At 41.0% G+C, this 24,202-nt stretch overlaps 1 protein-coding gene across 1 annotated transcript in view; it reads right to left on the bottom strand.

Moving 5' to 3' along the window:
• Window positions 1–17,257: 17,257 nt before the first annotated feature.
• The window catches only part of FHIP2A (FHF complex subunit HOOK interacting protein 2A), a 36,019-nt gene continuing 29,074 nt past the window's right edge, over window positions 17,258–24,202 (bottom strand). Inside the window, exons 15-17 of the mRNA XM_056351161.1 lie at window positions 22,680–22,820; window positions 21,645–21,748; window positions 17,258–21,556 (exon numbers count right to left, since the gene is read on the bottom strand). Of these exons, the coding sequence (XP_056207136.1) occupies window positions 21,451–21,556; window positions 21,645–21,748; window positions 22,680–22,820 (351 nt within the window). The 3' untranslated portion in view covers window positions 17,258–21,450. The remainder of the gene's footprint in view (window positions 21,557–21,644; window positions 21,749–22,679; window positions 22,821–24,202) is intronic.

Here is a 24,202-nt window from a genome sequence, read left to right on the forward strand (position 1 = left end):
CACCAGTAGTGGAATAGTTATTGTAACTGCTCCATGGCCAGCAGATCCAGCTGCTGGAAGTTTACCTCTTGTGCAGAAAACAAGGGCAAGGCTTTTCTCCACTTAAATCCTCGAAAATACAGCTTAAATCAGATTTGTCTTGGATGTGGCAGAGGCAGATTTATGGAATAACAACCTCTCTGGTCTTCGCTCACTCCTGAGCAGGTACCAGCCACGCAGCTGCCCCAGCTACCCACTGTCCTTGTGCCATAGCAGAGTTTAAGGATTCCTCTTTCAGATAAATCCCATTAAATAATTCCTCTGATTTTGCCTGGGCTTTGGAGAGCAAGAAATACCAGCTGGGGGAGGAGTGAAACCTAGAATAGCACTTGTATTGAATAAGTCTTGTGAGACTTTTCCCTCATTCTTTTAAATACAGCTTAATGGTTCAGACAACTAAAAGAGGGCCTACTTTCCCCTTCAGAAGCATTCATCCAGATTTAGCTTCAAAGTCCAACTCTTTACACACTGAAAACTTCAGGTTTTGTGAGATACATCAACACACTACACTTGCTTTTCCCCAGAAAGCTTTGTGTTGCCCAACCAGCATAAAACAACCATGGAGTCAGACCAGATGCTCACAGGAAGGTGCCTATGTGTCAGAGAATCACCATTGTGTCTCCAAAATCAGCTGTGCTTTGTGCTCCGGGTCAGCAGCTGAAGGAACAGCTTTGTATGATGCTGGTAGACCAAGCTTCAGTTCATAGGCATATGCTCCTAAATGCTTCTGAAAATCTTCTGAGCTTGTTTCAGAGGTTTCATGGGGCAGGGCACAGACAGAAAGGATGACCTTCCCTTAGAAGCCCTTCCCTCGATGGGTAGAGTTGGCAGTGTCTCCCACTCCTGATTCATATTTCCATCTGTCCTCCCATTGAAGGATGAGGGTGAAAACATGCCTGGGGGAAGGAAGGCTGGCCACAGAGCTGTTACTGGTTTTCCCTGCACCATCACTGTCCAAAGTGAAGGAGACATCCTGGCCATTACAGGCAGGCAGGAGGGGTTGCAAACACTTACAAACCACTGAGCTGATTAAACTCGCTTTGATCATCACAGTAATTCTGCATCAAAGACACTGTGTGGCAGATCACTGCATTGCACAAATCACTGCACTGGAGCCATTTCTGGGTAAATGTTTTTGTTCCTAAAGCCTGCGGAGAGGTTCTTTATTCCACAGTAAAAAATGAGAGATTGAAGCAAACTATCAGAGGAGTAAGCAAGCTGTGGGGTCTTCTCGTTTCCACTGGGGCCAGCCTTGTACAGCCAGTCCAGGCCCAGGGAGCAAAGAAGATACTTAAAGCCACTTTTCTGCTTTCTGGTTTTGATTGCTGTGTGCTTCTTGCCCGCTGATCCAGGCCTTTGTTGTTCTATTTACCCTTCCCAGAAGTGCACTTAGCGATAAATGGAAGATTCAAATTCAGGCATTCACTCTGGGGAAAAAGTAGGTTACAATATATAATGGTCACAGTTTAAATCATCCAGGTATTGTATATGCTTTTAATGGATATCACAGAAAAAATATGCCATAATGCTTGCAAATAACTTTTTTTTTCCTCCCAACAATGTCTATTTTAAGTTATAAGTCATGAGAGATTTCAGCTATTTTCTTTGCTTTCAAACATAGCTTCCCTCTGTGTCTCTGACTCTGAAGTAGAGAGCTGAATTCAAACTGCAGAGAAATCTGTTAGAAGATGCCCGGAGGTACATGTGGCACAAAGACAGAGGAACTTTATCTGCTTTTCTGGCTGTTCTGAACTGATTGTGGGGATTAATGATTTATCTCTCTTTAAAGAACTCCTTGGAGCTACATAGTCTCAAATCAGATAAAGTATATACCATTCCCTGACCAGGCACCTGCCAATTTAGGTTTAGCCTTTAATCTGGGCACTTTCAGTTTTGCAAAGATTTGACTTAAAGAAAAGTTTCTTGAAAGATACCATCAGTGTTCATCAGTTTTCCAAAGCCTGTATGTTATTTCTTCTCAGAGCCCTGCTAGCCTGGAATTTTTTTTGAGAAGAAAGGAGAAATATTAGAAATTTATCTTTCTGCTGAGAACAATCCAATACCACACCTCTGTCCTGGATAAATCCCTTGAACAGTGCATAAAGCTTGAGCTGGCTTCTGACACAAGGACAAAGTTTGCCTTGGAGAGTATCACAGGCATCTTTCATCCTGCCCTCGGGACTAATGTAGGTTACCAGCCGGCACAGAGAAAGTAGGCAGCTCCCTTGTCAAACTAACATCTGTTCAAGTTTGCTGCAAACTTACGTATCTGCAAAAAGGGAGGAAGGGATTGCTTAGAAGCAGAAATACACAGTGCTCGTCCCTAGACAAGTTTTTAAGAGGACAATAAGGGATGTTTCTGGAAATGTACCAGAGAAGACGTGGCTCAGTGACATTAAGTCTGATTATTGATTCCCTTGTAACAAAGTCAATGGGAGTCATCTTGTTGAAAGCATGTTTGGACTAGATACTTGTCTGATTCGTGTCCTTATTTATATGAATCCAAAGTGGGGGTTGTTATTTGGGGTGAAAAAGAAACCAGGCAGTTCATTCACATATACAATAAAAAGGAATTCACATACAGTCCGAAGTCTGCCAAATGCAAGGCAGCTCCAGAGAAAAATGGCATTGTAAACCACTTCATAGCTTAAAAGAAAATAAGCTGGGCGTACAACAAGGTAGGAACCATCTGCTTGGCTTCAGTGGGAATTTCCCCCGAGTAATCATTTCAGGGGTGGATAGATCATGAAACAGGATTTTTTTTTTCCTCCTCTCGTAATTAAATTTACTGGGTTTCTGCGGAGCAGTTCCTGGCACAGAGTAAGACATGTATATCATTGTAAGACCACGTAATTGCAGTGATAAACAAGTCCATCTACTTTAGCAGTCTGACATGTTGTCTGATTGACAGACCTTCAGTTGCTACAGATCATAAGTCCATTTTTTGTAATCATGTCAGATTTTCCATTCAGCCACTGCTCCGTGCACCAAAATGCCTTTCCCTTCCTGCAGCATCGCAGATAGATATCTGTTTGATGTAGTACCAGATTTCTGTAGGAAGCTAAAATTTGAAGGGGTCACCATATTTGCTTCATTCTTCTTCATGACATTCAGACTAGGCAGTTGGCCTTTACAGAGGTCTTCTGTAAAGCTGGGAGTGGAGAACATGAATCAAGGAGGTAGAGGTCTGTATGACCTTGTAATAAATTAATATTGTCCTTTGACTCGTTGCTTTTGGACCTGCACTGTAAATTCTTGATCAGGATGTAAATTTAGACCTACTCCTAGTTTGCTTCTGCTGTGGTCTCTGGAATTAATATTGCAGGTAGTGATTCAGTTCTAATGCAATTGGAGTTAAATATTGCTGTCAATCTAAGTACATTTAATTAAGCAATATTTACAGAGAAATTGGATGTTCTGAGAAATACAATATAGTGACCTGGAATTCTTCAAGTCTTTTCTTTCTTTCTTTTTTGCTTGTTTTCTTTCTTTCTTTCTTATTTCGATACTTTCTCTTTCAGCTTCTTTTTGCACTGGTAATTTAACACTGTGTCACGTCCTCACAGCTGACCTTTAGAGTACAAAGAAGCTGGGGCCACTACGCTGGTTCTTAGCTTTTCCCCTTACAGTTTCAAATAATACATATTAGATTTCTTTTCTATGTGAAATGAAACCAACCTTGAGAGTTATACAGTGTCAGAAGGAACATTTTGTTGAGTCTTTTTTAATATGCTAAGCTTTATTTTTCCTTCCCATGCTAAGTGGAAAAGGCCAAAAGAAGAATCAATAATTGTCCAGTAATGTATTAAAAATTAATAAATTACATGTAAAAAACAAAGATTAATAATTTATCTCCAAGCAGTGGGCCTGACAAGGAAAATCTATATTTTGGCTATATTTTCTCAAAATGCATCAAGTAAAGAAACTAAAAAACTCCCACAAAGGAGTTTAAAATTATGTTGATCATATTTCTTGAATGTAAATATAGTCAAGCGAGTTTATAGAGACAGACTGACAGAATAAGAAATAGAAATAAGGAAAGAAAGATTTTTAGAATAGGGTTTTATTGTACCTTTGGCAATGTTTGACTGACTTTCTAATGTCCTCTTTAGCAGTATCATTCTGCATAGTCGGAACCAGAAGGAAAAATTATCAATGAGCAGGCAATCTAACCAGGGTTTTCCTCCATACAGTGGTTAAAGAAACCATTTAACCCAAGGCAGGGGTTAGTAGTGTTCAATATCAGACCCAGCTTGGAGACGCTGGTCAATCAGTGAAACCAAGCTCTTTGAGGGAAGGGCAGTAGCTTCTTTAGCTGATCGTGTATGAACTCAAATTTTGGTCATACCATCTGCATAACATCAAAGAGCCAGATGTTTCCTGATCCCTAAAGTCTAAATATACTACCTAGCTTTCCTAAGATGCCCCACGCCCCACCAGTAAAATCTCTGAACCTTGAGACTCTGAGAGCATTTTTCCTTCCAGGGACACAATGAAGATTTTTTGCCTCATGGCTGCAAGGCTGGCTGAGCTCTCAAGGTCACAAGAGGAACCTGTGAGCCCTCGAGTGAACCCAGAACTGGAGATTTTGGTCCATTTCCTTTTCTCTAGGCAACTGATTGCTGCACATTTAGAAAACATAGATGTTAGATTAAGTTAGGTTGGACTGTGAACAACCTTCTTGTTTACAGGGCAGTCCCACTGTTTGAATCCACCCGTAGAAAGAGTTCCCTAGCTGGCATGTACCCTGACTCGCACAGCTTGAGTGGTTTAAAGATACTTTAAAGATCTTTAAAGAACATAAAGATGTTTGGGCCCTGTGTGATTTTCATAGCCTCATGGTACAGCCCACAGTCTTCAGTAATTTCACAAGTTCTTTACCAATCTTTACAAACACAATATTTTGCACTAACAGGCTGCTTAAGAGGAGGACTCAGATTCCAGCTCCCATTAAAATCCAGCAGAGCAAAGACGTTCCCACCTCCTCGGCAAAGCTGAAAGCTCAAGATGTCCGTCCTGCAGTGCAGCGCGGTCGTGCTACAGTTCCACAAGAAATGCCAGATCTATTTAGGGCAGTAGCCGGCCTGGGAACTGGGGTAGGTGAGGAGCGAATGCATCATCTCCTGCTGCTGCCACTGCTCTGGGGACAGATAAGCTGGGGTGGGAGTGGAGGGGAGAGCAACCTCTTGAACCAGCACAGCAGAAATCCCCAGGGTACACTGAATCTGTGTTTTGGATCATTAGGGTAGAGCGTTACAGATTTTTTTCTATAATGCACATTTTGAGATAAATACCAGTTGCAGTGAAGCGTCTTCTATGAAATAGTCTGTTAGAAAAGGGTCAAACTGCTGATGCGCCAATTACCATTATAAACCACTGCTGGCGAGTATCCGTGCGGCCATGCAGAACGTGGCTCACACAAACCGGTTCAATTACAATAAAACAGTCAGATATACATCGGGCTGGCTTTAACGGCTGCAAAACTGCCTGGCAATGAACAGGGTCTGCAGGCTTTGACTGATGATGAACTGGCTGTGTAAGGTTTAATTAGCCAGTGACAAGGCAGAATTATAAGAACTGTTTTACTAGTGCAAAGTAAATACTTGCTCTCCTGCATCCCCCAGCCCTGAAATTTATTACGCTCTTGGATGTGTCCACACCTGAGAGCCAGGGAAGCAGGCGTGGGGGAGTGAGGAAGAGGTTTTTGCAGCCTGACCCCTCAGGAGGAATAGCTGCAGCTAAGCCTTTTACGCCGACGCATTTTTCTGAAATATTTATGCCCAATCGTCCATTGTTGTTTACCTCGTGGTCTCCTCGCTCACCTCAAGCTGCCCTATCAGACAGCCTCCACTATTTAGGAAGCACAGAAAAAAAGTTAGGAGTCTGAAATTAGAGAAATTTGGCATGCATTGAGTCTTCTACTAAGAGAGCTGTGGAGAATTAATTGGCCAGGCAGGAGGGGCTGGGAGTAGAGACTGGTGGTGCCACAGCGATGTCATGCAAGCACGTGAACAGCAGATCTCCCCTTGCCTTGGCAGGCCTGACCACTGTCAATTTTAGGTGGGACCAGTTATTAGGCTTCTCAGGACCAGTTATTAACTGCCAAGTGGTCTGGTCGAGTGTTACACCCAGTCCATGCTGGGTGCTTTCCCCTTGCCTGCTTGCAGGAAGGGCAGCCACGGCCTTGGCAGCAGCTACAGCAGGGACAGAGTGAGACACCTCGGAGCAGGCAGCAGTAAGTAGGTTAGCCTGAAAGCTGTGAGTGGAAACAGTGCTCTTACAGACATCTTACTGATAGACTTCTGTATATCCACTTTTTAGTGGCTCAAAGCAGATGACGTTCCTTTGCATCACTTTCAGTGAGGAGGGAGCTGAGCTCCCTCCCTCCATGCTCCCCCCTCTGACCTGTCTAATTACCGTGGGAGAAGGGGACCCCAAAGAAAGTCAATATGGAAAAAACCCTGTTGGATCCTTATACCAATCAAACTGCTGGTGGAAGGGTACAGCTTCTCTGAGGTCATAGATTGAGCTGAGAACAGAAGATCTATCCTTTTCAAAAATTGTGTGAGATGAGGTGCATTTGCTGTGAGATTTCTGGTTTGCTTGGGTCAGTTGTGGGGTTTTATACTGTGTCTAGATCTAGGCTGCTTAAGATAACCATGGTTTTGCCAGTGCTTCTAGAGTAATAGGAGTTTGATCTTGAAATATGCTGAGTTCACAGGCTATACAAACTATAATATTTGGTAGATGTGCTCTAAATCCGGATGGCCAATGGGCTGAAGGTACATTTGCCTGTTGCAAACAGATCTGCTGAAAAGCATGAAATAGAGCTTGATTTAAAGGAGAGCCACCATTGCTGATTACGTGTCGTATCTTAGGGAATGGAAGGAGAATCGTGATCAAACACACTTTACTGACTTTATTCCTTCCTCAGCTAACAGGCAAACTTCTGAAAACGTGCACAGTAGCCATTTTATGAAATATGAAAGCAAGCACTAAATTACAATCCTCAAATCACCAATTCAGAGCCCTCAGAAATGGTTTTTTTTTTTCATTTCTTCAACTATAATTTCCGGGCTGGAGCTCTAGCCATTAACAGCAGCTACATCATTACACTGCTGTGACACTTCAGCAGCACCCTCATCCATTTCAGTCATTGATCCACTAATGTGCACTGGATGAAAAAGGAAAAGGTCCAGCTCATTCATCCTCCCCCTCCTTTCTCCTCTCACCAGGTGGCAACCGCTCACCCTTTGCTTTAAATCCCTATCAGATTGTGGATGCTCAGTGTTAATTGTCTCAGTACAAGGACTGACCCCAGACAGCAAAATGAAAATCAAAGTAACAGGGCCATAGAAGTGGGTGAAACGCTACAGAAGTGAATGGATCTGCAGCTGCTTGCCTTGGCCCACTGACAGCACTGGAAATGACAAGTTAGAGCTGGAGACGTAAAGCATGCTTGTCGGCGTTGGATTCTTCCTGACATATGAAGCCAAACAAGGAAAAGAGTAGGAGAAAGACTAAAGAAATTAGGCAGTAAGATCAAAGGTACAGCAACATACTGCTGGAGAAATGGCAATTTAAGTAGCATCAATTGCACAAGCAATTCTGTAATTCCAGTTGCATATGGAACAAAAAAAATATCCTTCCTATGGACATACATGGGTAATCCATATTGCAACTCTGTGTTTAGGTGATTTTCTGAGTAAAAAAGACCCTGAGCTGAAAGATACATTGCTTATGCTTGTAGCTTGTTGGGATTTCTAATCCAACTAACCTATGGGAACATTCTTGCTTTCCCTTTTCACTCATTGCTTGGTACATCTGTTCTTTGTTCTGCTTTTCCTATATTGCTTATTTTAGGGATCAAAGGATAAAGGAAATAAAAATCCTGTTAGTTTTCAAAGTTCCACACAGCAGTAGATAATTGGTTTCCAATCAAGCCCAGACTGTCTTTGATCTCCAAAGCCCTTGCAAAGAACATTTTGCTCAGACATGAGCATATGTGTTTGGTAGCACTACCAGGAGACCTAATTTTTAAAGTCTGCAATTACCTGTGCAGTGGCATTTATAAAGATGAGAGGGACCAGTAAAAATGCTGTGTTTTTATACCATCTTCCATTAAACTTGCATTAATGAGACATAACTACACCGTTAGAAGACATTCTTTAAGTAGTATTTCTCTCATGCTATAGTAACAGAGGTGATGGGTCATGCAGCAGCATCAGGGACAGAAACTAGCTTCTTCCAGCTCCCCAGACCATGGGTCAGACAAGTGAGCATCCTTCCTTGCCAGAGATTGCTGCCCTTTCCCATTCTTCTTCATGAGGCCAAATAGAAATTCGCTGCCCATTCCCACCCTGGTTCATGTTTCCACCTCCATGCAGCAGTTTATAACCTTTGGCTGTTGAACTTTTTGGGCTGTGTTGCAATGATCAGTGAAATGTTCTTGCTTATATGTATATCTTTCAAGGACAAGACGTGGTGCCCTGCAGCTAAGGATATGAACTTTTTAAAGCCAGCTTTGCCACCAGAAGAACAATAATGTGAAACTATACCCTTGTCCATCTTTGCAAGCAGTTAATTTATTCTGCCACTTTGAGCTTTAATGCCCTTCACTTTACCCTTCCTTGTTCACTAGATTTCCTTCTCTCTCCACCCATGCTTAAAGCCACAGAAACAGATGGGTGGGGGTCGGTCTCTTCTCCCAAGTAACAAGCAACAGGACAAGAGGAGATGGCCTCAGGTTGCCCTGGGGAAGGTTTAGATTGGATATTAGGAAAAAATTCTTCACAGAAAGGGTTGTCAAGCACTGGCACAGGCTGCCTAGGGAAATGGTTGAGTCACCATCCCTGGAGGTATTTAAAAGACGCATAGATGTGGCACTTAGGGACGTGATTTAGTGGTGGGCCTGGCAGTGCTGGGTTAATGGTTGGACTTTATGATCTTAAAGGTCTTTCCCAGCCTAAATGGTTCTATGATTCTATTACTCTGCATGAAAAAGCAAAGTGTGTTCATGCTAGAAAAACATGAGATACTTGGGGTGAAATGGCTGATCTTGGGTTTGTAGGAATCTCTTTTGATTTCTTTTTCTTTTTTTTTTCTCCTTCTTTTCCTTTTTCTTTTTCTTTTTCTTTTTCTTTTTTTCTCCTTTTTCTTTTTCTTTTTCTTTTTCTTTTTTTTCTCCTTCTTTTTCTTTTTCTTTTTCTTTTTCTTTTTCTTTTTCTTTTTCTTTTTCTTTTTCTTTTTCTTTTTCTTTTTCTTTTTCTTTTTCTTTTTCTTTTTCTTTTCTTTTTCTTTTTCTTTTTCTTTTTCTTTTTCTTTTTCCTTTCATACTCTTCATGCCTGGGCTGGCAAGAAACAACAGATTTTTTTCATCAAGGCAGGCTTATTTGCTACAAACTGGAGAGGCAGAGCGCAGGACACACACAGGTATATACTTATGTATGCATACCAAAATCTGTAACTGATTCTGCTTCTTTAAATAAACAATATACATTCATTTAGCTTAAAATAGGACTCCTGTCAAGCTCCTACCCTAGAGCAACTACCAATTGCACTGTCAAAATCACTCTCTGTGGTTCTGAATAGGTTTCTTAATGAAAGAGCAACATTAGCTCTCTAGAACATTTTGTCCCTGAAGGATGCAGCAGCAACAGCCGCTGAATGATTTCTGGCTCAGACATGCTTATAAATGGTAGGAAACATAACGGTTTAAAACACAAGTATCAGCTCCCTGGAAATGCTTCATAACAGTGATTCAGGGAACTAAGAGACAAATGGATGCTAAGAATGGTACCCACTGATGAGTGCTTTATTTCCCACATGCACGCTGACCCCCTTAAGAATAATTGTGGTCTGGGTATGTTGTCCCTGAAACAATGTAATAACAAGGGAATGAAATTATTTGGGACCCAATCCAAAGAAAAATATGTTCCGGTAAAATGAAATTTTAATGTCTGCTGGTTGCTGGATTAAAAATGATGAACATCCGAATGAAATTCTGTGTTTCTATTTCTGCAGTCTGGTCATACTGACTGTCATAGTAGTCATTTTTTGTTCTGGTTAAACCTGGAGGCAGTGGCAGAGTAGAGTTTGACTTGAGATGTCTAGATTCAAACCAAAGAAAAAGAGCTTTTGTTATAAAATGCTTGGTTGGAGGCAGGACTCAGGTGTTGTCTTGTTTCTTTAATAGCGGTGATGTGGCTGCACTTGGCTAAACTCTCCAAACTGGAGCTTCAGCATCATTTAAATGTTGAAGAATTATATTTACCAACAGCCTCATGCATATCCTCAGTCTTGGTTCCAGACAGATTTCAGATCAAATGTTACTGTTCCTCTGCAGGAAAAACCCACAAGCAGGTTCTCCACAGCATGGAGGGTATGGTATCAAGATCAAAACCAGCAACAAAATAGGCGACATTTTTCATCAGAAGATATAAGTATCTGTCCCTGCTTTGTCAGAATCTTCTCCCTGGCAGTAGAAGAGTGAACTTTGCCTGGTGTGTTTGATCTTTTAACTTGTTTTTGTTTGGGTTTTTTTTTCCCCTGTAGCTCTAAAATGTATTTGTTACTGTTATGCCCCAAAATCTGTTTCTAGGCAGAGGAAACACACCTTATACACAAAGCAAAGAATTTTTTTAAGTACAGTTGAAATCCTTGCAGTCTGTTCCAAGAGCCACTGTCAGCCCAGATCTAATTATTACAGAAAGAAGCAGCTTTGTCTAGGCACAAATAATTTCAATGCTAATAATAAAACATTTAAAATTCCTCTTCCTGTGTTGTGCCCTATTTCCTGATGTTTCCCTTTCCCCGGCTCCTCGGGGTCTCTGCTCGGTGCTGTCACTCTGGGGGCAGTGGTGGGGCTACTGCAGCAGGTCGTCAGTATCTGGAGTCTTTTGCCAGGAGGACTTTGAAGGTCATGTTAATAGTTTTGTCTTCCCCACTCTTAAGATCCACTTGGGCTCGTTTTAACGTTTGCTAAGCTGCGTTACACTGCCCCTTCGCTGTTCTGCAGCTCCTCATCACATTCAAACTACCTAGCTATGGCACCGTTTAATTAAGCCAGATGCTCTTGCTTTGTTGTCTTTCTTATCCCTAAACCCAGTTTTGTCCAGCTCCAGCTCTGCGTTTCTTTAACTGACCGTGGGTGAGTTCATTGCTGTAGGGTCCCCCGTGTGAAGCCTGTGCCCCATCGCTTTTTGCCCCGTGCCACTATTCCTCTGCTCCAATGCTCTCGAGGGCTCAGCCGTCACACCAGCCCCGTATTTCTCTATACTGCATTATGTTGTTAGAGTAGAACTACAGCGGTACCCTGGCAATGATAAACAAAGTAAAAGAATTTAGCCGTAGCCACCTGGTCAGAAGAAAAACTGCTGTTGCAGCTAAAATGAAAAAACAAAGCAGGCAGGTCATTAAAAGTTCAGGCATAGCAAACCTGACTCACCTCAGCCCCGAGGCCTTGCACACTCAGCACAAAACCTGTGCCCTGTCACAGCTGCATTATTATGCTATTCTTAAGTTTCTCATTTGCTTCCCATCCAACTCAGACACTGCTAATGCCCAGCTTCCTTGCCCAAGGTAGGGAGCTGCAGGTACAGGGATCAGCCCAGCATCAGTTCATTGTTCACCTGCTTTAATGAAAAACAACTCATCAAATACTGCATGAGGCATAGGTGCCTCTTTGGCTGCGTTTATAAAATTTCATGGAGCCTTTGGAATAAACGGTGCTGAATTAATATAAAGCTATAAATAGGTTAGTCAGGTGGAATCTTCAGCTGCTAAAAAAGTTGAGTTACCCACTTATACTGAACTTGGCTCCTGATGGTGCAAATTTGCTTTACTGAATTTCAGCTTCAACCTGGAGAAGGTCTTTATCTGGCACCTGGGCCAGCTTGCTCTTGAAGTCCATACCTTTCCACTGAAGCAAGAAAAAGTGTGGCCAGTGTTGGAGCAACTTCTTAGGGGTTTCTGATAATTGTTCATATAGCTGCGAAGCATAGAAGGTTTCTGTAGAAAACTGAGCCAAGACCAAGAAGTCAAGCCCCTTCCCCTGAACAATATAATACCTGAAGAGCTGAAAAGATTCATTGCACCTATATAGTTTGTACTTTAAAATGTTAAGTTTATACATCTGTAATTCCTTTTGACAGCATCCTCTATCATTAGACTAAGACATCCAGCTGTCACAGAGAAAAAAATTGTCACTCAAAACCACAAACCAAATAACCTCAGATTACTCAGCATCACCTCAGTGTGTGGCTAGTAAGAAAATTGCTTAAAAACAAGACACAGTGCTCAGGGATAAAAAGCAATATGTTCCTTGAAATGGCACCAACTGCTGCATATGCTGGCTGGAACTATTAGCATCACCTTATTTACAGTTCCCACACCTTCGCTTCTTTCTGAAATAAAATGCAATGAACAAATATTAGTTCACAGGTTAAATACATGTACCGTAATCCCAAACTATCCATCATACTGTACTACCACTCTCTACCCCAGAAGTAAAAGGTAGAAACTTAGCATGTTGCAGCTTTCCCCTCTTAGAGAAAACCAGCCAGAACACTCCCTGTCAGCATCTCACTCCAGCGACATAAACTGCAGGGAGTGGTTCTGAAGCTGTGGTACTGTCCCACTGGTAAACAGATCACATTTAATTGTATCAAGGCATTTATTTTTTCATTATTCTGTTTGGTTGATATTTAGAAACAAAAAGGCAACCCTATTTTAGAAATTTGGCAATTGGAATCATATTAGATCAAATTGACATTTGGAATTAATTATAAAGGGGGAAAAAAGGATTTGTGCTCATGGTTGATCTTTTAGAAGGTAAAACCGAGGTCTGATAAATCTAGTTTCTTGCATATTTGCCATCTTGGCAACATCAGGGTTTACAGTGATTTGTTCGTTGCTATTAAACCAACTCCTTATTTAATGATCCAAGCTGAGATCATGGCTCCAGAGAAGCAGACATTTAATATATACAGCATGAAACTGCTTGCACAATTTTGACGCACGATTTACACAGTATGACTATCACTTTTCCTAAATTTCAGCAAAAAGTCAGGGAACAGCAGAATTCTAAGCTGCTAACGTAAGGTCTTATTTACCAGCAGCAAAGCTGTCTTCTGGCGTACGGCTGTGAGAGGGTAATACTGTAGTTACCGCTGGCTTAAATGTGCATCTTACTTGATCCTGACAAGTTTGTGCTTATGTAAGCAAGGCCAAGATTTGGGTGACTGAATTTTGATTCCAAATTCTTCAGGCTTCGGTTTGATTGTTTGATTATTTGAACAAAGCAACATCAAAACAATAAGGTTTTGAGCAATCAGAAATATGAAATATATGAAATCTATATTTCATATATATGACACGACAGAGCTATGAAATATATATTTCGTAACTATATGTGAGATGCGGTGTAAATATATATGAAATATGCTTCTGCTGTCCCTGGTTCAGGCTTTAATTCTGTGATAATGCTGTAAGATCCCTTCGGAGGGCTACAAACTATTGCATTTCCCTTGGCCCAAGACAAGAGTTGTCCCACTCCTGCCCGAGCAGCCCTGGCTCCTCTGGCCCAGTGCTCAGCTGCAATCAAATACGGCTGTTGGCAAGCTCAGAACGGTTCCAGGTCCCTCCTGGTGCAGACATGTTCTTTAAATCAACAGAAGTCTGCTTAAGCGTCTGTCTCTTAAACACAACCAGGCTATCCAGTTTTCTTCAGGCATCACAATAAAATCACAAACCTGATTTTGTCTTCTAATTTTCATTCCTGTTTTCCTTCTGAAAAAACTTCAAACGTTTCAAAAAGCATCGGAAATGCTAAAACGAGTTTGTGAAGCAGAGCGCGAAGGCATTGTGTCGTTCCTATTGGCAGCAATATTGCCATTGATGTCAGCGTGTTCACGTTCCCCTTCCAAACACCCCGCCACATCTGCGTGCCGGTGGGATGTCCCGTACAGCTCCTGCCGCTGTCCATCCCGCTGTGCGGGCAGAAGCAGCTCTGCCCTCATCTGTATTGCTTTTCCCACTCCCTGCGTGCTGAGCTGCACAAACTGCTGACTGCCGAATCCCCAAGGTGAAGGACAAGACGAAAAACCTTTTCATGGATTGGAAAGGATGGAATTAACGAAGCAGGAGAACGTGAGTCTCAAATGGCAGGAGCAAGGATGATTTCTTTCCCTTACAGGAAGTGGAAAGGAAAATTGTCTGGAAATACACAGCGTTGATGGATGTCCTGCTAACGGTAAAAATAGGAGTCTTCAAAAACCCTAGGAAATAAAAATTCATGACCCAAATTAAGAAATACGAACTTGACAGGTGCTTCCTGTGGATGCGGAGATGAGGGAAGCAGAAGTGGGTTTCTCAAGTAAAGGATAATGATGGTTCAGAGAACAGGTAATTTGTTTCTTCTCTCCACGGCAGCTCAGCGCGGAGGGGGGTGGCCCCCGGCCCCGCTAATCAAGCTGCACCCCCCGCTGCGGGTAATGGGTGCTGCTTCTGAAGAGGTGATTATGTGAGGCGCATTTTGGAAGGCCAAAAATTGCTTTTCTCAGATTGCAGCAACTTCCCTCATTTACAGGAGACGCTCAAGTGGATCAGTACATCTCAATGCTTTCTAGCAGAACTAATACAAGTTCTTCAGGCCCTGCTAATTAGCTGGGAGTCTGAGGGTATAAACACGCTTACTTCATCTTCTCATCGGCACAGGCTGGTTTCCTCTTGAAACATTCAATGTTTTGTCAAGTCTGGGTTTAAAAGTGTGAGGTTACAGGCTCCTTCCACTTCTGGTCCAGCAGCATTCACGGTCAGGAGGTTTTCATTGATGATGAATATCAGTTTTCCTCAGTGGAATTACTTCATTCTTAATTGCATTCTGATAAATTAGGCTCCGTAATTCCTTCAGTCTTAGTGCTTAAGTCTTTCAAATCTTTTTGTTGGGGAGTAATGTTCCTCTAACCCTAAGCCGTAATTTAACTACACTAAACTTAGTTATCTGTGTTGCCTCCTCTCTTAAATCAGTTTAGTATCTTTTGCCGTTTTCTGCAGAACTTCTTGCTATATACATTATTACTCAGCACGAGGACTTACATGTTCGGCTGCTTCATCTCTCCAAACTGGACATGGGATACTATACTATACACTTTGAAACGTAATGCAAATGTCTCATTTCTGCTGTCCTCGGTGCAAATTACTAAAGCAGTATTATCAAGGGCTGCCTGTGGAGGATACCCTCCCCCTTTTCAACAGTTATTTCAGAGGATCTTATTATTTGCTTTGGAATATCATGGGGTTCACAGTTTTTGAATATGAAGGTGATCAAGAAGAATATGTTTTTCTTCATGTTCCTACAGCCTAGCTCTGTAATGGGGTCCTTCCTTGCACGTGTTTCCATATTTTTCAGTATGTAAAATGTGTTACCTGAGGGAGGGGACACTACACAGCCCCCTACTGAATTAGGATGCTGTAGAGCAGAAAGGCAAAGCCAGCAAAATGTATCTGCTTCATCAAAGTTACAAGACACTGACAAAGTTGTCAGTTCCACAGCGCTATTCTAGGGGATTTTGTACCACCAGCAGCATTGATTGTAATAACCAGCAGGTATTTAACGAAACATAGTTCAGAATATATATACCATCCTAGCAAGGGCAGTTTAAATAGCCTGGCGAGACACTGCGTTCCAAGATGCACCATTTTATCCTCACAGATCTGACTCCAAAGGCAATGGCAGCACCTGGTCCAAACTTGTAAATTTAACTTTTCACACTTTCTTTTTTGGCATTCCCAAGAAGCTTACGACACCTGAAAACTTTAATCCACCATATGCTTCACTTGATTCCTAAATTGCTCTTCAGTTCTCTTTCTCATCCTTCAAAGGAAACCTCCGCTTATAAAGGATGCGCCAGGAACATATGGGTTTAGGCTGAAAGGGCTCATACAAGTTGTGACAGATTCACTTCTCTGAGCATTAATCCAATTTAATCCAATTGGATCGCATAGCAAAATCCTTGAAGCTTTGACAGCACCAGTTCTGTTAATATTTAAAGGTTAACAGATTCAGTAGATCCTGCGCTACTTGTACCTACATTGGGAACTTAACTGAGAATCTATAACGTGAGGGTTTTTTTTAAAGTGTTTACTTCTGCACAATGAAGTAGAGACCCACTGATAATACTCTGGGTTTTTTTCCAAATAGAATATAGAGCCCCAAAATTTTGCATCAGAATGCAAGTGCCATAAGACTATCATGCTTCAGTAATCCAGTCATTTCAAGGATATCAAAGAGAAAAATATAGGAAGATGTGCAATTTTGATACAACTTCCTCACTGCTTGAGGAAGCAAAGTGTCCCTAAATCTCTAAATGCCTCATGCAGGCACAGCAAATAAATGATGGGGGGTGGTGGGGGTGGGGGGGGTGGTGTGGGAGATGACAATCTCTGAGACTCAAGACAGTGGGGGAAAGATGCTGAGAGGTATAAAAAAAGCTGTCAAGTGTATCATCTTGCTGGAGCGCTCCTCTTGTTAAAGATGCAAGAGCACTTGCAGCTGTTAAATACTGAGAAAAGAGAAACAGCTTAACATCCAAGTGTAGCCCTCAGAGGGGATCCTACGGAGCATTGAGATTTTTAAAAGGCTGATGAAAACTTGAAGGACACCAAAACTAGATGAGACACTAAGAAAAAACAGCCAACAAACACAATTTAAAAATACATAAAAACCTATGTATAAAAGCCTTCCTCAAAGGCCCTGATGGACGAAATAAATGCTTAATCACGTATACAACATTTGTTCCCAATTCAATAAACTAATGTCGTGACTGACGCACGCTGCACTCAAATGCAATAGAAAACCAAGGTCTTGACCAGCTGCAGTCTTGAAAGACACTAGGGCTCTCGGGAAGAGCAGACATCAATCTGTATTCAGGATGACTCCATCTCGGCCACTTCCCTTCGCTTCCAATTTTCACGGGCAAGAGTATGCCGACTCACTCTAAGCCCCGCACAGTATAGCACAGTACAGCACAGGAAACAGGTTTATCCCAGAAGATGCTGCAGTGACAGGCTCAAAATAAATGAAAGGACTTCGGGATGTAATAAAAATAAATGAAAGGACTTCAGAATCAAAGCATGATGTAAAATGTTAAAACGTTTTCTGTCTCAAGGTCATCCATACAAAACCTATTATGGATTCTGTAATAACAGAAGCAGTCGCTTCATTGAAATTAATTTATTTTGAGAATATCCCTTTTAATCTTCCATGCATTTTTTAGCACAAAAAGTTGGATTTTATCACAACCTCCTTCATAAAACTCAATATTGTACGTCTGGTAATGTGGCTGTTTCAACAATTCCTCACTGGAAATCCCACACTTGTGAAACCTTGGCAACACTGTCAGTAAGTGACCTACACAAAGTTTAATAGAAAAATTTTACTGAATATCCTCTGTTTAATGTAAACAAGGCAGGAGGCAAAACAAGGAGTATATATTTTATATAGTTACACTATTTTACAGGGCACAGAAAGCACTGAGGGTCATGGCTTGAAAACCCTGTATGACACGCAACAGCAGATATGGATTTTCCACGTAGCCTGAAGTCTCCTATATAATCCTTCGATTTTACCTAGCGCTCCGGTTTAGGATTTCTTTTAGCAAGGCAAGTAGCACTAATAAAATACCATCTGTGAAATTACACAGAAGGTTATTGTAGAAATTGCCATACATTTACAAAGCCATTCCATGGTTGCTTGTGCCCTGTGAAATCAAGTGCAACAATCTTTACACTCATTGTAGTGTAAGCAAGCTTGGGATTCTGGTCCTGATATATATATATATGTATATATATACATAAGTGATGTACAACCAGACTCAAGCTGTGTATCGTCACAGCTTTTATATTGCACAGACAAATACAGAGTAAGAATATTACACAGACAGGTTCTGAATACCAGCAATATTACAGTCATATGAGAAACTAAGGACAAACTTGTTCTACCAGAGCTAGCACATGGCTTATTACAAAATTTTCTATACTGGAGTCTAAATCAAATACATACTATAAATGCAAAAAAAGTAAAAAATGTGTCTATTTACACACATGTGCATCAAGATTAAAATGTGGTTTGGATCTGCTTTTTGAAATAAAAAATTATTCTAGTATTACCTTTCAAGTATTTCAATCTAATACTAGTGGCCGTATTTTCTAAGGTGATAAGCACTTGCATTTCCCACTGACATCTGGAGGATCTGCATATGCTCTGAACTTCAGGCCATATATTTTCTCAGGTGTCCATCTCTGGGTAATAAATAACCACATACAAACACACGCACACAGAAACAAAATGGGCACCTCAATGACATGCATAGATCGGAAAGGTGAAAACATGGACCTGAACTAACTTCTAAGCTTTTTTTTCTCCTTTAAAAAAAGTGCATGAAAAATATCACCACAAAAAATAATTACATGAGTTCCATCTCTTAAGGAAGATTAAATCACTTTTACAAAAATAAAGGTCATTATCATGTATGGTAATTAAGGGTTTGTAGGTAGCACTCACAAGAGCAGTTTAAGCTAAAGCAACTTTAAGGACTGCTTCACTTCCATTAGGATGGATCTACGTCTTATAAATTTATCAACTAAATAACATTCGGTTTGTAAAAACATCATCAATGTTGCTGGAGACCGAACAATTATATCTTTAATTTAAGAGTGCTTATAGTTATATCTACTTATTTTTCTCATGGACAAGCTTGAAGGAACTGTGTTTGCAGCTCGGTATCTGTTTTGCATTAAAATGCCACAGAGGTTGCAGCAATCCTTCCAGAAACTGATTGATGCAATTCCCTACAGTGTAATGAGCTCAGGTATCGTGAAAACAACAACAACAAAGGTGATGTTAATGTTTTCATTTGAGATCAGGCATCTCTTGAATGGCTTTATAAATTGTTATATTACTTGGAATGCTCTTGCAAGTTTTTTTAACATTTCTCTCACTTTCCTATATAGTAGTAGTATGACTTCCAGTTTCCACTGAAATTGGGACATTAGAAGTATTCTGGAACATACATTTAAAAAAATAAATAATGAAAATAGAAAATTTGAGGAAAAAGTAATTAAGCTCAAGCAAAACCAACAAAGACTCAAATTCAGTAAAGCATCAGCGTTTGTGCTCAACAGCTTAACTTTGTTAATGTAAAAGACAGTGATTTTGGAATAAAATTCTTGAAATTAAACTTATGTTTAACTGCTTTGCTGAATTGAGACCTTATTTATAACAAATACATGTATTAAACATCATTCTGCATAGCCATTTTCATGTTCTAAACTATGTGTCAGGTATGTTACATTAACAAAACTTCTAATATGGACTGGCTGCAATATATATCAGAAAAAAATTACTTGCTACTTTCAAGGTATGTTTCTACAAACAAAAATGAAAGAAATGTCATTTTTTTTTTTAAACAGTTTATCGTACTATGCTACTTTGACCTGAAAACACTTTGGGGCTAAATTCGGGGCGGGGGGGGGGGGGGGGAGGGGCAAAAAGTGAGTAAGTAAGACATGCTTTTGTTTGCCAGATAAATGCAAGACTTTGTACAAAAGCCTCCCAGTACAGGGAGCTTCTGAATACAGGTTTTACCTGCCAAAATAGCTCCCCAGTTCCAGAACTGCTCTCTCCAGCTGAATCTGTACTGGAAGCTTTTATAGCAGGACCCTCTTCACTGTTGTGACAAGAATAAATTTAGCCCATTAACTGTGACACTGTTCTAATTAACGTGCTAACATAAAAGGCCTCTCGGCATCCAGGTTCCAGAAACTATTAAAAACCAGGACATCAAAGGCATGGATTTGGAGCAGAATCTGATTCTAGGTACAGTCAGGTAAATCCAGAAAAATTCTAGTGACTGAGTAAATTAGTCCGTATTTGCATATGAGCAATCAGATCTGAAATGGGCATTACCTGTGCAAATAGGAAAGACAAATGAAGAAACACAACATAAACACAAGGAGCTAAACTCTACCTTGCCTGCCTATGCTATTATGTTCATAGGAGGGGAAAGAGGTACTACACACCCAGCCGGACAGCGGGACAGGTCTCTCATCCAAGTCACTCAGTGTGACTTGGAGGTTCAAGCACGGCCACCCGAACCTGCCAGTGCGTATGTGGCAGTGAGCAGCAGGGACTGTCTGAAGTGTGGGCTGCCATCGCGCTAGAGAAGTAGAATCAGCATGCTGGAGTAGGGACGGCCCTCTGCTTGCAATGCAAATGCCTGCTCTGGCTGACAGCATTCATATTGAAAAAGATTCAATGAGAGACCTTTCTGCATCCCAGCACTATGGCAAGCAGGTGCAAATTTTGGTCCTATATATGGTATCAATGCTTTAACTGAATTGGCAATCTTTTGCTGGGCACGACTAGGATGGTTAGATAAGCAATAAAAGCATTTCTAAAAATGACAGAAAGTTTATGCTGCCAGTTTTCAAGGCACAAAAGATTCTTAAACCAATTCAGACTAAATACCAATTTAAAAGAAATTAAAAATACTGTTTCAGCAACAACTACTAATGACCTATAATTAACTTTCCTGTAAAGGTGACGACTCAAGCAACTAGAGTTCACATTCAAAAACCTAAAGCAAATCTAGTTACGCAGATGACCTAAAGCAAATCACTTGGAATGACAGAGACAAACATGCTTGAAACATGTATGCTTCAGATATATTTGTTACGGATGTGATGCTGAATGAGGATTAATTCCATTAGTATTGATTTTATACTGATATATCTCTTGGAGGAATCCACTGGGGAATCAAGCTCAGAGTTGTCATTAAGATTCACCAAAACAAAAATGATCCCTCGTTAATATATCTTGCTGTATATGGATTGGTGGATTTTTTTAACCCCTTCATTTTTAATAATATACATTGCAACTATAGTTGTGATTTCCTTTCATATATCCAACTGAAAAGAAAAAGAATTAAGACATTAAAATGTTATAAAATTAACTTGCTTTTAAAAAGTAATAGGGTCATAAAAACCAAAACGGTGCATGTGAGCCCCAGAACATACAAAAGACCCAACTCTCTGAACATTGTCATCATAACAGAATAACCAAGGTCTGACATCTGTGGTTCTTCATGCAGCTTTTGCAGCTCTTTACACAGGGGCTAGAAATGCTATGCATCGGTTTTTCCCCAAATGCCTTCAATCATATTCTAGGTCCATTTCAATCCCTCTCTCTTGCAATGTCAGCATCTGGTGAAAGTAACTTGTCTTCCAACTCTGCCAAATGTCAACTGACGCTTTGCCAGGAGGCACCACCTCTTCCTATCTGGGTGTTGTCAATAGTCTTTTCAACTGAAACGAGCTAGGTGGTTTTACAGCCTGGCTGCTCATCAAGGCTGCTTATGGTGTAGATGAGGCATGATACTTCACAAAAGCAATCGCTGCCAGCTCTTTGCAGAATTCTTCCAGCACAATCACGCCCTCTAGTAACGTCATGTGGTCAATGCTGAGAAAGAAAAAAAAGCAGAGAATCAGGACTGGCGCACACAAAAACCAGCCATGGCTCTCAGAGAATATGCAAAGTTTTTACTCACATGAGTCCTTCTGGCTCCAGGCCCAGCAGGCGTTTTCTGACTAGCAGAAGTTTGGGAGTGAAATCTGGGATGCGCTGGATTCTCACCATGAGGTCCCCGACAACCTGTAAAGCCCAATGCCATCAACGCACAAAGTTAACGCTTCTCCAGAGTGCCTGGCAGCAAGGTTCAATGGCAGCCTTCAGTGCCCGTGATACAGACCCACTTCAGCATCCTCACAGGCTCATAACACAATATGCAGAGTAGCTACTCTGTCCCAAAAAGGGGTGAGTGGGTGCAGAAAGTAGAGAGATGCAAAAGGACAGGAACTCTTGAGCTTTACTTGCGTTGCCACAAATGGCATTACTTATTTTCATTATGCCAATGATTAATTTGTCTCAGTAAATATTGATGCAGGCAAGTGACCAGTAAATTCCTGGGTTTAGGGAAAGCAAAAGGGAGAGAGTGAAGATTATATTTTGAAATGGGGAGAGCTGCTGGGAAGAAGGGAGCTAAGCCCTCTGTTAGTATTGGGCAAGCATCACTAATAGGCTCCTGACCAGCTTAATAACAGCTGGTGCGTGGGGTAGGCGAGGGATCTCTGACTGAGCAGACTGCAGTGTGACAGGCACCCGGCCAGCACTTCTAGGATGCAGGTCTGTCAGGAAGAGATGGAATCAGGAGAGGGAAAGGAGGACTTATGATAAATCCAGGATTTCATTGTCAAGAACAGCCTTCATCAGAAAAAAAACAAGAGGATAAGCGGAGATATTCGTCCAGACACAGGGTATTCAGGAGTGTCCTTTTTGCATCTACACAATGAAACCAAGCAAACAAACAATTTTGAAGACATGAGGACACAGAAATAAACTTTCCATTTTTTTTGGTAGAAAATGTAAAATCTTGATTCAAATCAAGAGTGTAAGTGTCTACTTTCAGTGAGAAGCCATTTGCCAACTTATATTAACCAGCAACCACTACCGCTAACTACAAAGTTACTAAATATATATCCCGGCTGTATAGCCATATGTAAATATTAACTGTGTGTTTACTCACCCTGACAATAACAGAGAAGAGAGATCTGCAGCCAGAAGCTAGGTTTACATAAGGATCCAAAAGGTATTCATGTATATGAGGATGGGGAAACAAGGACAGTTTGGACAACACTGATGTAACTTGTAAATTTACATCATAGGGCTGCAAAAAAAGGAAAACACAGTGCTTAGTTATTTTCATGCTGGCTTCCTTTCATCCAGTGCTACTAGGTTTAACTACTAGAACCTTATATACAGTGTTATGAATAAATAAAGATAAAAAATCAGATTAAAAAACAGGAACAAAACCTCTGCTTTCCACAACAGAAGCGATGTGAACATGACAGTGAGGTACTAGATGTTATTGTCTGTATAACTGGTACAACCACTTGAAACTTTTGCAGACTTGTTTATCGTAGGGTAAGCCCTCTTCCTGTAGAACATCTCTTCAGCTCAGTAGCTAAACAAATAGCAGAAAATCAGCCTAGATTAAACATCTGCTTGCTTCTGGAAAACTGTAAAGTGTATGTGTTCGGGAAACTGAGAGAGACAAATCCACGTTTACAGCTAAGATAGTATTTCCCATCTTCTACTTTCTTTTTTCTTGGAAAGAACCATTGCAGAAGGCCTGGTCATCCTGTGGCAGCACTCTACAGGAGATGAGACAGTCCTAGGCTGGGAAAGCAGCATGAAATTCTGAGTTGCTTCCTTACCTCTTTTCCCCAAATCAACCAAATGGGAGAGGCAACACTGGCCGATGCTAGAAGATGCTAATCAGGCATAAGGAAAAAATTGCACCTAACTTTCTAGGAAAAAAATCGTGCCTAGCTTAAAGGATTTTACCATACCAGTGAGAAACTCATTTCCATAAAAGCAAGTATTTTCACCATAGCTTCTTTATGTTCCAAGCGCTTTTCTTCCCATCTTTGATTTTCTCATCACAGTGAAAACAAGCTGACATTTTACTTCAGCCCAAAATTTGCAAACCTGTGGAACTTTCTTCCATCTACTCAGTGGTGGAACAGACTATGTTGACAAGAGATGGACAGACATTCCCTTGGTACACCCCTATGCCAGTCTGAAGATGTTACCAACACTCAGATGGTTTAAGTTAACCTTGTTGATTTTAACCTGAAGTGGATTACAGGGCCCTCATTCAGTCTCTTTGACTGCACATTGGCAGTAACATCCTCAGCGGCACAATCACAGCTAGAAGAGCATGATTTCATGGCCTCAAATTATCATCTTGATGCTCTCAAGTTAGCATCCCACTGAAGCATCAGAGAACAGATTCTTCCCTTTTCCAGACTGTAAGATTTAGAAGAATTCATCTTTAGATTAAGACAGATTATTTAGGTACATCTACATGTCTAAATTGCGTTAGCCTACTCAACAGAGATCTGACGCTTGATATACTTGTCTACACACAAATACCTCGTGGCATCTCAGATGCTCAAGAGTATCTGCTTGTCTCTTGATGGTTCCACAGAATGAACCCTGCAAGATCTGTGTTGTAACCGCAAGCTTGTGGGAATATCTTAGGCG

This window comes from Falco biarmicus, chromosome 9, assembly GCF_023638135.1.
Source record: "Falco biarmicus isolate bFalBia1 chromosome 9, bFalBia1.pri, whole genome shotgun sequence".
Lineage (NCBI taxonomy): Eukaryota > Metazoa > Chordata > Aves > Falconiformes > Falconidae > Falco > Falco biarmicus.